The 14,454-nt window shown below is 41.4% G+C and overlaps 1 protein-coding gene across 1 annotated transcript; it reads right to left on the reverse strand.

Annotated features, from left to right (window-relative positions):
• Nucleotides 1-10,441: 10,441 nt before the first annotated feature.
• Nucleotides 10,442-12,760, reverse strand: MAGEE2 (MAGE family member E2). Its single transcript, XM_004000658.5, has one exon. The coding sequence runs from the start codon at nt 12,547-12,549 to the stop codon at nt 10,978-10,980; it is 1,572 nt and encodes a 523-aa protein (XP_004000707.1). The 5' UTR covers nt 12,550-12,760; the 3' UTR covers nt 10,442-10,977.
• Between the last annotated feature and the right edge of the window lie 1,694 nt (nt 12,761-14,454).

The following is a 14,454-nucleotide window of genomic DNA, read 5'->3' on the forward strand; positions in this document are numbered from 1 at the left end:
AGCCAAATTATGGGAAGAGCCTAAATGTCCATCAACTGATGAATGGATAAAGAAATTGTGGTTTATATGCACAATGGAGTACTATGTGGCAATGAGAAAGAATGAAATATGGCCCTTTGTAGCAACGTGGATGGAACTGGAGAGTGTTATGCCAAGTGAAATAAGTCATACAGAGAAAGACAGATATCATATGTTTTCACTCTTATGTGGATCCTGAGAAACTTAACAGGAACCCATGTGGGAGGGGAAGGGAAAAAAAAAGGTTAGAGTGGGAGAGAGCCAAAGCATAAGAGACTCTTTAAAACTGTGAACAAACTGAGGGTTGATGGGGGGTGGGATGGAGGGTAGGGTTAGTGATGGGTATTGAGGAGGGCACCTTTTGGGATGAGCACTGGGTGTTGTATGGAAACCAATTTGACAATAAAGTTCATATATTGAAAAAGAAGGCCATATTTCATTATTTCTCATTGCCAAGTAGTATTCCATTGTATATATAAACCACAATTTCTTTATCCTTTCATCAGTTGTACATCATCATTTCTAATGTCTATATGTCATTCCATTACATAGACAGACTTTTATTTTCCTTACCAATCAACTGATATTGAAGATTTAGCTGATGTTTTTATTAATTGGTTTTCATTGGCATTTGTCTTCATTTAAATAAGTCTGAAATAATCCTTCAAGCCAAATGTAAGTTTATATCCAAAAATGTTTTCTCAAAATTCATTCTTAGAAATGGAACTGCAGTGTACCATGAGATAATTATTTCTTAAAAATTTTTGTGTTCTATTTAATGTAGCCCTATAAAACCCAATACTAATTTATATTTCTATGAGACATATAAGTACATGCATTTTTTTCCTTATGCGTTCTCCTACCATGTATATTATAATACTTTTATTTTTTACAACCATAAGCTGACAACCAGTGCCTCATTGTTATTGAAAGATTTAGGTGCTTTAACTATGGTCCCTTATTTATGTGAATGTTAATTTTTTTTAAGCAAAATAGAAACTTAAATCACTCTAAATTTCTCTAACCTATGGTAAGCACTTGCATTAGTTTCGTATTGCTGCTGTAAGAAATTACTACATACTTGGTAGAATTATTATTTTATAATGTTGGAGGTCAGAAGTCCAAAATTAGTCTCACTGGACTAAAGTCAAGGTCCCATCAGGGTTCATTCTTTCTTGAGTCTCTGTGGAGAGAATCCATTTCTTTGCCTTTTTCAACCTCTAGAGGCTTGTCTGCATTTCTTGGTTCATGACCCCTTCCTCATATCTCTTCAGTCTCTTGATTCCTTTGTCACATCACCTACTACTGTTCTTCCTGCCACCCTCATATAAAGATGACTGTGATTACATTGTATCCATCTGCATAATCCAAGACAACCTCCCTAGGTCATGTTTCTTAATTCAATCATATCTGAAAAGTCCTTTTTGCCATTTAAAGTAGCATATTAGCAAGTTCCAGGGATCTACACATGGACATCATTGGGGGACTATTATTTTGTCTACCACATCACTATTCATAAGTTAAAAAATGTATTTCTAATACTTGCACATACATTTTTACAAGACAATATTGACTCTGTATTTATTGTCTCATAGCTTGTATTTTGTAGTTAACAATACATACTGAATATCATTTGTTATTCTTTACTAGTCTTCTACTCCATCATTCCCAAATATTTCAATTGTTCCATTGAAAGGAGGGACCCTAATTTTATTACCAAGTAAAACCAAAGTATATGCTGTGAGACCTTAGGTTGACTTCAACTTTTCCCTATTGAAATAAGTGCTGTGTTCTGGTCAAGATGTTGAATTACATCCCTCTTTTCCCTTTCTTTCCAAAATACCATTGAAATGACACTAAAGATTTATAAAAGGAGTAAACTATAAGAGCACTGAACCATAGAAGGCAGCAAAGATTTGGATAAATGTCTTAAAGACATATGAAAAGGAGAAGGCTTACATGGGGCAGGAGGTATTCTTTCAGAGGAGATTCAGAGAGCCTCTAAGCTCAGGAAGACATGATGTCTGTACTTGAAGGACTACAGTGGAACAGCTGCACCAGACTATGTGTAACTTCATACCTTCTCCCCAAGAGGGAAAGATTGGCAGCAGAGATAGTCTGAGAGTCTCTCAGAAGGTAATGCCTACTAAAGATTAGCACACAGATATGAGTTATAAAGCACATACAAAAAAAAATCACCACCATTAGATACTGAGCAGACCCATCAAATGACAGAATTAGCAACTAAGAAATAGGAAAATATAAAAAAGCTTTACAATAAGACTGATTAAAATGTTTAAAGAGTTTAAAAAGAGACTGGAATCAATAAGAAAAGAACAGCATCCTTATCTTGAAAAACATAAGGTATGTTTGAAAAAGAAACAGAAATTCTAGAAATGAAAAAGTTATACTTTGGAATAAAACCTTAATAGATTGGTTATGTAGTTGTACAGACTCCAAACTGAATAGAGAATTAGAACACAGATAAGGTGAAGGCCACATTTGATTCATCCCTGTGTCCTAGTTTCTATTATAACTAGGCTAGCATATAGCAGGTGTTCAGCAATTGCTTGTTAAACTGAACTGGGAAAGTGGCCTTTTGACAAGCCTGACTTCCAGGGGCTCCTTCAGTGTAAATGAGTCTCAGATGCCAGGACAGATTTTGGTGTAACTACCTGTGGATTGGGCTGAACTAGGTCTGACTCCTTCTGGGTAGAGTTGGCAGTAAAGGCCATGCAAACAAGAGGCTTGGGAGCTGCCATTGATCTCAAAGGCCAGTTTGTTCCCTGTCATAGCTGGTCATTGACTTATGTTCACTCAGCATGTCTGGCTACTGACTTTCTTCCCATGCCCATAGTTGTGTGAGGAGATATGCTATAAATGGTTAGCAGCTGTGCCAAAGCTCCCTCTCTTTACTTCTCTCATCCTAGGCCTTACAATCCTCACATCCCCCAATCCAAAGAAAGGAGAGAAGTACTTTGTGAAAATAGTTCTCTAGAGCTGGATCTCAGGGTGGTCTCCCTCACTGTCTGGAATAATGGGCATCTTCTCCTAGAACATCCCAAGGCACCCTTGTTGCTGCCAACCTCAATGGCCAGGAAGCTTCTCTGAGCAGTCCAAGCAGGTTAAGGCTTCAGAATAGAAGGCAGATTCAGAAGTGATGACAATTCTTGTGTTTTCACTTTCTTCATGCTACTTCTATGTTTTGAGGAAAGTGGACATTCAGAGGACAGAGTCCATACTCTGGCCATCCCATGCCAAACTAAATGCTCTAATGAGAAAAGTACTTTGAAATAAGCCTACTTAGAGAATTTTTTTTTAAATAACACCATTTATAAATGCACCCAAAAAATAATAAAATACCTAGGAATAAACTTAACCAAAGAGGTGAAAGACCTGTACTCCAAACACTCTAAAACACTGATGAAAGAAATTAAAGATGACACAAATGGAAAGATATTCCATGATCATGGATTGGAAGAATTAATATTGTTAATATGTCCACATTACCAAAAACAACCTACAGATTTACTGCAATCCTTATCATAATACCAACAGCATTTTTTCAGAAAACTATAACAAATAATCCTAAAATTTGTATGGAACCACAGAAGACCCTGAATAGCCAAAGCAATCCCGAGAAAGAAGAAAAAAGTGGAGGTATCAAAATTCCAGATGTCAAGATATACTACAAAGCTGTAGTAATCAAAACAGTATGGTACTGGCACAAAAAATAGACACGTAAATCAATAGAAAAGAATAGAGTCTCCAGAACTAAACACATGATAATATGGTCAGTTAATCTATGACAAAGGAGGCAAGAATATACAATGGGGAAAAGACACCCTTTTCAATGAATGGTGCTGAGAAAACCGGACAGCTACATGTAAAAGACTAAAACTGGACCACTTTCTAACAACATACACAAAAATAAACTCAAAATGAATTAAAGACCTAAGCATGAGACCTGAAACCATAAAAATCCTAGAAAAGAGCATGGGCGGTAACTTTTCTGACATCAGTCATAGAAACATTTTTCTAGATATGTCTCCTAAGGCAAGGGAAACAAAAGCAAAAATAAACTATTGGGACTACATCAAAATAAAAAACTATTTCACAGTGAATGAAACCACCACCACCAACAGCAACAACAAAAAAGAACACCAACCTACTGAATGGGAGAAGATATTTGCAAATGGTTTGTCCAATTAATATCCAAAATATACAAAAAACTTCTACAACTCAACACCTAAAAAACAAACAATGCAATTAAAAAGTGGGTAGAGAAACTGAATAGACATTTTACCAAAGCAGACAGATGACCAACAGACACTTGAAAAGATGTTCAACACCACTCATCATCAGGGAGATGCAAATCAAAACCACAGTTACATATTACAACAGTAAGAATGATTAAAATGAAAGTGACAAGAAATAACGTGTTAGGATGTGGAGAAAAGGAACCCTTGTGCACTGTTCCTAGGAATGTAAATTAGTATAGCCACTGTGGAAAACAGTATGAAGGTTGTAAAAAAAAATAGAAATACTATATGATCCAATAATTTCACCACTGGGTATTTACCCAAAGAAAACAAAAACACTAATTTGAAAAGGCATATGTACCCTTATGTTTATTGCAGCATTGTTGATAATAGACAAGATATGGAAGCAACCTAAGTGTCCATCAGTAGACAAATGTATAATGAAAATATGATATTGGGGCACAGTTGGCTCAGTTGGTTAAGTGTCTGACACTTGGTTTCAGCCCAGGTCATGATCTCACAGTTTGTGGGTTCAAGTCCCACATTGGGCTCTGTGCTTGCAGTGTGGAGCCTGCTTAGGATTCTCTCTCCCCTGCCTCTTTCTGTCCCTCCTCTACTTGCTCTCTCTCTGTCTCTCTCTCTCTCTCTCTCTCTCTCTCTCTCAAAATAAAGAGAAAATAAACTTAACAAAATGAACTTAAAAGAAAATGTAATATATATATGTATATATATATATATATATATATATATATATATATATGAAATATTACACAGCCATAAAAAAGGTGAGATCGTGCCATTTGAGACAACGTGTATGGACCTAGATGGTATTGTACTAAGTGAAATAAGTCATACTGAGAAAGACAGATTCCACTTATAAGTGGGATTGCAAAAAAAAAAAAATGAATAAAGAAACAAAAAGAAGAATCAGACCTATAAAATACAAAGAACAAACTGATGGTTGCTAGAGGGGAGAGGAGTGAGGGGTTGGACAAAACTGGTGAAGAAGAGAAGGAGATGCAGGCCTCCAGTAATGTAATGAGTAAGTCACCAGAGTAAAAGGCACAACATAAGGAATACTGTCAATGATATTGTAATAGGGATGCAATGTAACAAATGGTAGTTACAATTGTGAACACAGCATAATGTATAAATTTCTCAAATCACTAAGTTGTGTACCTGAAACTAATACAACATTGTGTGTTAAATACTCAAATAAAAAAATAAAATAAGAGGGGCACCTAGGTGGCTCAGTTAAGCGTCCAACTTTGGCTCAGGTCAGGATCTCAGTTTGTGAGTTTGAGCCCCGTGTCTGGCTCTGTGCTGACAGCTCAGAGCCTGGAGCCTGATTTGGATTCTCTCTCTCTCTCTCTCTCTCTCTCTCTCTGTGTGTGTGTGTGTGTGTCCCTCCCCTACTTGTGCTCTGTCTCTCTCTCTTTCAAAAATAAACATCAAAAATATTTTTAATTATAAATAAAATAAAATAAGAAATAAGGCTGCCCAGACATCAGGCTTTGGCTTGTAATTCCCTTCCTAACTCTGCTCTTTTATGAGAGAAGTTGTCTTCACTGTTCGGGACTCCCTGAGTGGTATATAAAACAGATAATTCCTTAAAAGTCACTGAGGCCTGCTTGAAGAGACCACACAGGAGCCCCTTAAAAAGTGTCTTGTGGATGGGTGTTTGCAAAGGATATGTTATTAACTCAGCTAAACTTCATAATTTATAATTAGCCTGGGTCTAATATTCACCTAAAATAATTGCTTAAAAAAAACAATGCTAGTAATTCTAAGAACTCTATATTCATTTTAACTCAGCTACCAAGATGTTGACAAGTAGTCTTTTTTTTTTATCATCATGTGACTTATTTTTTTTATATATGAAATTTATTGACAAATTGGTTTCCATACAACACCCAGTGCTCATCCCAAAAGGTGCCCTCCTCAATACCCATCACCCACCCTCTCCTCCCTCCCACCCCCCATCAACCCTCAGTTTGTTCTCAGTTTTTAACAGTCTCTTATGCTTTGGCTCTCTCCCACTCTAACCTCTTGTTTTTTTTTTCCTTCCCCTCCCACATGGGTTCCTGTTAAGTTTCTCAGGATCCACATAAGAGTGAAACCATATGGTATCTGTCTTTCTCTGTATGGCTTATTTCACTTAGCATCACACTCTCCAGTTCCATCCACGTTGCTACAAAGGGCCCTATTTCATTTTTTCTCATTGCCACGTAGTATTCCATTGTGTATATAAACCACAATTTCTTTATCCATTCATCAGTTGATGGACATTTAGGCTCTTTCCATAATTTGGCTATTGTTGAGAGTGCTGCTATGAACATTGGGGTACAAGTGGCCCTATGCATCAGTACTCCTGTATCCCTTGGATAAATTCCTAGCAGTGCTATTGCTGGGTCATAGGGTAGGTCTATTTTTAATTTTCTGAGGAACCTCCACACTGCTTTCCAGAGCGGCTACACCAATTTGCATTCCCACCAACAGTGCAAGAGGGTTCCCATTTCTCCACATCCTCTCCAGCATCTATAGTCTCCTGATTTGTTCATTTTGGCCACTCTGACTGGCATGAGGTGATACCTGGGTGTGGTTTTGATTTGTATTTCCCTGATAAGGAGCGACGCTGAACTAGATGTTGACAAGTAGTCTTAAAAGCAGTGTGTAGAACTGAAATATCACTAGACGAATATATAATTGGCCTGGGCTATAGTGCTGACATCATCAAATAGTAAGTGTGTGACCCTGGGCTTTCTATCAATTTCTTGAAAATCACTTTAAGTAGTCTAGATAGAGATGTTAAGTCCAAAGTCACACAGTCAGGAAGTGAGAGAGCCAACACTGGCCAGATCCAGAGTTCATAATTATTCTGATATACTGTACTTTCCTTATTATGTGCTTAGAGTATTTACATGAGGCCTGGAACAGAAATGTCTGAGGGAGCCAGGGCCCACTCTGATCATTCTTTTTCAAATTTCTTTAAAACTAGCCTCAAACTCTGTCTGGAGAGAATTCCTTAAGACATTGCTGAGTACTCATTGAGGGGGAAGAGAAACTATGTAGAGTGAGAAAATCTCACTGTCTGGAGATCCCCACTAGGAAGGTAGGAGGAGACTGTGGGGTTCTTTTCTGACCCTAAAGGATACTTACAGCCTGGTCTAGATTGTTGGTATCAGAGGGTCTACAGGCAGCAATTCTAGGGCTGATAGAATTGCCTCGAAGTCCGTATATGCCAGTCCAGCTCAGCTTTTCCTTGAATTGTAACGCTCATTTGTGATGGCTTGAGTGTGTATACAGAAACTGATGGAGAGAAGACAGGAAAAGTCTTCCCTAACCACCCATCTTCTCCAAAAGAGGACACTCCTGGGCCTCAGCAACTGAAAGTAAATGTATTCTCAATGTTTTTTTTCCAGGAAGGATCAAAGGGGAATCTGAATGGCGATGTATATGTTGGATGATGAACCCATATCTAACCAACACCCATTCTGCAAGCCCTAACTTGGCCAATGTTTCAATACTTGATATTGATGGCCCAAAGAATCTGCAAATGAACTCAGTCTGTACCATTTTTCAAATTAATTCACACAGAGAAGAGGGATATTTGGTTCAGTGTTTAAAAGCTTAAGAGTGATTGTACATTGAATTAATTCATGCAGCATGTTCTGTAAGACTTGTTTACCAGACACTCACTTCCACCACTAGTGTTTCTCCTAGGGAGTGCTAATTCTAATATGGCATGTGTAGAAAGGAGAGTACCCAGGCCTCTCATGGCTTTCAAAGAAATGGCTGTAGCCACAGAGAGACTACATCCTTTCCCTCACCATAGGCATGTGCTCCATGCAAGTCTCACCTTTATTACTTATGGGAAACTGCATTTGGCATCTGTGACATGGGCTATTTCCCACTTCTGTTTTTGCATCCTGAGCTCCCCTGGGCAAGGCATGAGCTCTGTCAGGTCATTTTTCTTTCAGGATTACAAAAAACATTGCCAAAAATTTCTATAGGTCCACAAAAGGTGACATTTGACTTTCCCTGGGTGAAAACAGATTAGACTGAAAGCTTTCAGGAATAGGGCAAATTGGGGAAGACTCACAGGATAGAGTAGGGAGATTGGACAAAACTATGCTTTCTACACCTAGACAGCCCTCATGGAGCCTGGGTGATGGAACAAGGAAGAGCCGGCAGAAATTTCAGCCTCACTTTCATCCTCCCCCAGAGGGCTATCGTCTTGCCCCTCCCATCCTGTCATGCAGCCCTTTCTTACATTTCTTGAGAATCAATAAATTTGAATGAAAACATAACACAAACTGGAGGGGGAGTATGATGCAGTGCACCGGAAAGAGTGTGAACTGTAGCCAAAGGCAGCCTTAGACTCTAATCCCAACATTCCCTGACTGGTTGCGTGACCTTTGGCATATGATTTAAGCCTCAGTTTCCTACAGTGTCAGATGAGGCTATTAAAACACTTCTTTGAGAACTGGTGGAAAGATTAGAGCTAAAGGAGGTGAAGACCCAGCACAGTGCCTGGCACAAATTTATTACTAAAAAACTTGGCAACTTTACACTATTGTTGGTCCAGATGCTACACCTTCCCCTTGACAGGTTTCTCTCTACTCGTATCCCCAGAAGAGCTTATGTTCTCGAGATCCAGAAAATGCACTAACCCAAAAAATCAGAGCAAAAAAACTTGCAACGATAATCTTCTTGCCCCTCTCTCCGCCCCAGAAGCATGTACATATTAAGGGTCCAGGGAGGCTAAAGAATGTGAGCTCTCAGCACACAGGCAGGACTCTACTTCAAGACCCCAGATTTTGAGTTAGATATTCTCCCGCCTCACAACTCCACCCCCAGCCTATTTTCCAGAACCCCTTTAGCTCTAGCTCTCTAGTTACTCATTTTCTCATTACTAGAAATCCTGCCCTTAGTGTTCAGTTTTTCACGGAATGTTACGATAGGAAAGATCGCTGAGACCAGGTGGGGGTGTATCTCCCGGGCAACCGCGGAGTGGACATGCGCAGTGGCTTCCCCAAGCTGGCAGCTCTAATCTGACTTCTGCAGGCGGGGGGATTTGGAAACAAAACGGTATATCTCCCTTCTTTTTGTCCCTCCCCCGGCGAGACAGTTGTGTCATTCTCTTCCTGAGGCTGACTTAAATGTGAGGAAAGTCTTCTCTCATTTGTTAGGAGGTGGCAGTTTGGGGTAGCCCTTAATGATTCAATGGATGAAAGGGCAGAAAGCTTATGGGTGTCAGGTGGTGAGGAAACATAAAACCTAAACCACTGGCGGGCAACTCCCCCACCCCTGCGTAATAGATGACTTTCCATATAATATCCACTACTGAGCCAGGGCTCCCTTACAGAAATTGTTTTTTGCAGGCTCTCTGGGGAAAGCTTAGGGACAGCTGTGAGCAGGGTTAGAGGCTGCGTGAAGGATCAGGATGAAGAGAGCCAAAGTACTCACCTTAACAGCTTGGATGCGGAAGTAAACTGCAGTGGCAGAGATTGCTGGGTAGAGCTTCAAGTAGATTGTTCGGTCTGACCCAAGATCCAAGACCAGTTGCCTTCAGGAGAATCATTATTGGTTCCCAAGACCCACTCTCTGAGAATATGGGTCTTTGTTATCTCTGCCCCAGGCTTCCCTCTCCCACTTCCCCCTTGAACTCAACACTGTCTTTATGAATCCCCCAAAAGGTGTTTTTACATACCGCCCCTGACTTCATCAACAATCCCTCCCTCCTCCTTTCCAATCTCAGGTCTTAGAAGTCACTAAAGGAGAATTTGCCCTCAGCCCTACATAGCACCTCATACTCCCCTTCCACCACCTCACCCACTCCCCCACTAATTATTTGCTGGACACCCCTGCCCCTTCTCTAGCCCTTCTTGTGCCCCATTGCCTTCTCCACTGTCCCCTCCCAGCACCTACAGTTTAGTTGGAAGTTACTACTGTGGTCTCTCCTAGCACTCTGAGCTTACCCCTACTATATTACCACAGCAATAAAACATTTTCTGGTTTACTTCAGTGGCCCCTTCCCCTTAAGCCCTGGGTTCAGCTGGGTCTTCTTCACCCTTATATTCCCAGCACAAAGCATGTGCTCTGAGCATGGCAGGTGCTTAATAAATGTTTGTTGAATAAAAGAATCCTTAAGCATGGTGTCTAATTCATTATGCTTATATTTTTCACTACATTTGGAACAGCAAAGCAAATACAGGTAAATGCCAGCAAGTTTTTTCTTACACAACAACAGTAGACACAAAGAAGGCATCCACAGATCAGTGATATTGTGTTTGATTTTGTTGTGTGTGTGTGTTGTTACTATTGTTACTTAACTTTTGCACCACAACATTTTACTAATTATTTTAAACAATTAAAGAACATTTATATGTTCTCTTCCACATCATAGAAAGATGTAAACGTTACCAATACAATTTACACAGATATCTGAGTTTTATATTAAAACAAGACAGGGATAGCAAATGAGGAATTTCATTTATAAACATTGATCATGAACCTAATTCAAGGGTCTATTGTAAGGGAGGGAATACTATTAGAAAGAGAACACAAATAGCAAACACAATGTGTACATTCCACCCCAGCCCTGACTGACTTGTGATTTGGGGCCCCAGTGCCCATTTCCCCAGGGCACCTATAACTGATGACACCCAACTAATGTGATACATTTTCCCAGATTTCACATGGGGCCAAAGAAGAACACGGCAGTTGCCTCAGATCTGACTCTGGCCTCCTCATCTTCAACAGCCTCCCTATATTGCTCTGGCCAGTCCTGTGGTCGCTTTCTGTACAGCCTGGCCATATACTCCAAGGCTTTCATTTTGGTAGTTTCAAGGTGAGCTCGAGGACCCCATAGAAGCTCATACTCAACTGGATTAGAGTAGGACAGTGGCCTGCATTCCAAGTAGCGCTGTCTCATAAGCTTGCAGGTGATGGCATGCTTTCTCCCTACATCCACACCAAATCTACGAAGCATGTTCCAAATGTTGGCCTCTTTGACGCGGTTGCCCATCAGGAAGATCAAACCCAAAATTGGCATCACATATTCTTGAGTGGGTCTCCCCAGGCTGTCTAACATCATTTGCTCTTCTTCTGATTCTGGTTGCTGGACAAGGAGGTAGATGTGCTCACTCGTATCAACCTCAATCAGAGAGAATCCATAGAACAGATCAAGGATTAGAGTAGCTCGACTGAGGATATTTGGGAACACTTCTTCAAATTCTTTGCCAGTGTGAGCCAGTAGCTCATCCTGATGTATAGGCAGCAACTCCTCAGTGACATTAATGGCCAACTGGACCAAATCATTGGCCTTATCATTCATAGTGTCCTCTGACCAGAATTCCAAGCCAGCAGCCTGTCTTCTTTCTTTGGCTTTGTCAGCTTCCAGGGCCTTGTTATATTCTTCTGGCCAGCTCCAGGGTTCTTCATCATGGGCCTCTGCCACAAACTTCAGGGCTTCCATCTTTGTGATTTCCATGTGGGCTCTAGAGCCCCACAAGAATTCAAATTCGAGGGGATTAGTGCCATATACTGGCCAGTACTCCAAGAACCGCATGCGCACAAAGTCAGTAATGAGCAGGTTCCTTGTGTTCCCAAAGAGGTTGTTGATCCTCTGGGGATCACCCAGCAAATCAACCTTTAACAGCAGGTCCCAAATGGATGCTTCTCTTGCCCGGTTGCCATTCAGAAGGATGTGGCCTAGGACCAAGGCCAGGAGACCTGCCTTTGGCACATCCAAGGATTCTGTTATGCGATCAGTGGTCTGGAAACCCCGTTTGCTGATTAGGTTGTAAACGTCAGCCTGGGGATCAAGAACCCTAAGGTTCAACCCAAAGACCTGATCCAGGTGGGCTGAGGCTCGTCTAAGGATCTCAGGGAACTGATCTGAGTATTCTCTGAGGAACTCTAGCATCTCTGCTTGCTGGATAGAACCCTCGGTTTGGCTTTTCATTCGCATGAAATTCACCAAAGCAATTGACCTGTCTTCTAGAGGGTCGTGGACCCTGAGCGCCCCCAAACGTTGGGACTGCTCTTCTATTAGGACCTCGAGGTCATTCGGGTCCTGCGCAGTCTGGGAAGCGCTGGCATCCTGAGGGTTGATTAGCGCATGAGGGCCCTGGAGCGCCTGGGGAACAAGCATGGAGGTCGGAGACCCAGAGGCGTCACTAGCCTGCATCTCACCCTGACGGTCGCCGTAATCTGCAGTGGTCTCTGCGCTGCCGCGGCGCGCGTTCTGGCTTACCAGAGACATGGTTCCAGGAGTCAGCAGCAGGAACGGGGAAATCAGCAATCTGTCAGAGAGAGAGGATGGTAGGAGTCGGCGCCTCAGCACAAATCCTAAGCCAGAGACCCGGGATCAGGAGGGAGAGCTGGAGAGAGAAGCGATCTTTCTACACAACCAGTGAGCAAATGACCGCTAGCTTCTCAGTGCCTAGCTGTGCCGCAGCCTACGCAGGCGCAGTCTGGTTCTGCGGCATGGTGGCCACGCCCCGCTTCCAGTCCCCCACTCCTGCCCACTAGGGCTGCCAGGAAGACTAGGGTGGTTGAAGTGGTTGCTGCTGGATTCAAACATTTTAGAGCCAAGAATTCAAGAAAGGGGCAACAAACGGAGGTAAAGCAGAATTACAAGGAATGAGAGATGTTCAATGACATCAGTTTTTCTGTGAGGTAAAAAGCGCCACGTTAACAGAAGATTCAAAGACGAAGAGGAGGATGCTAACAATGAGAATTATTTTATGGTTTCATTAATTTATCCACACACTCAGCAGACATTTCTTGAGTACATACCACGTCAGGCACAGTGCTGGGTACTAGGGATACAGCAGAGGACAAACATAATGGTTACCTCTTTCTGTATGGAGCTTACATTCTGGGGTAGGTTCAAACAACGGTGATAATAATGAGAGCTAACCTTTATGGAGCATGTACTATGTACAAGGCAATTTCTGGTACTTTCACTTGCCCCACATTAAAACACTTAATGTTAGCTATGAGGTAGCTACTCTTAATGGTCCTCATTTTACAGATGAGGAAACTGGGTCACAGAAGTGAATTTACCTGTTCAAAATCAGGGAGCAACAAATGGAAGAGAGGAGTATTTGAACACAAGTCTGTCAGAATCTCAAGCATAAGTACGTTCTCTGACACCATCTGCCATTCAAAGAATTTTTTAACCCTATTCATTAAAAATGACTCATATAAGTTAGATGGAAATAGTTGCCCTAATGTAGGGTCAATTAACATATGGTATAAATACAGAAGGAGCAAGCATGGATTACAGCTTAGTTTGAGACGTCTTGGAATAGGGGCACATGTGGGGCGCCTGGGTGGCTCAGTCGGTTGAGCGTCCAACTTCGGCTTGGGTCATGATCTCACAGTCTGTGAGTTCCAGCCCCGCGTCAGGCTCTGTGCCGACAGCTCGGAGCCTGGAGCCTGTTTCGGATTCTGTGTCTCCCTCTCTCTCTGACCCTCCCCTGTTCATGCTCTGTCTCTCTCTGTCTCAAAAAAATAAACGTTAAAAAGAAATAAAAAAAAGTAATGGGGGCACATGCTTCACGGAGAAACTGAGCTCTAAGTGATGGACAGGATGTAAAGGATATATAAGGGAATTCTAGGCTGAAGGATCAGCATCAGAAAAGGCCCAGAGGTGTGAAAGTACAAAATAAGTTTGCACTGCAGCTGGTTACCCAAAGTGGCTACAGCCAAAGTATACTAGTATGAGTGGGAAATGAGGATGAAGGTGGTGAGCCAGGAATGATTGGATTTCCTGTTTTTTCACTAAGCAGTATAACAGAACTGGTTGGAGTCCCACAAGGTGAGAATGGAAACACCAGAAAAGGGCCTGGTTATTTAGAGGTCGGTCATATGTTTGGGGAAGCATAATCCAAGCACTTTGACCAGGAAGAGGGGTCAGCTGCTTTATCTTCAGGGAATGCTACCAAAATAATTGTGCTAAATCCTAGCTCTCAACCATCAAGCTACTCGGTAAAATAGTGGGAAAGGAAAAAATATTACATAGGGTTGCCATTTGCAGCCTTCCTTAAATTCTTGGTGGTAATAAATACTGTAACATTTAGTTATCCTATGCCCAGGGATTTCTTCAGAAAGCACTACCTTCACATATGGAAGCCAGACGATTACCTCCGAAATTTTCTAT

Source organism: Felis catus, chromosome X (genome assembly GCF_018350175.1).
Source record: "Felis catus isolate Fca126 chromosome X, F.catus_Fca126_mat1.0, whole genome shotgun sequence".
NCBI lineage: Eukaryota > Metazoa > Chordata > Mammalia > Carnivora > Felidae > Felis > Felis catus.

What these genes read in the sequence shown, in the direction of transcription:
- MAGEE2 (XM_004000658.5), bottom strand. Translation starts at nt 12,549, where the DNA reads ATGTCTCTGGTAAGCCAGAACGCGCGCCGCGGCAGCGCAGAGACCACT.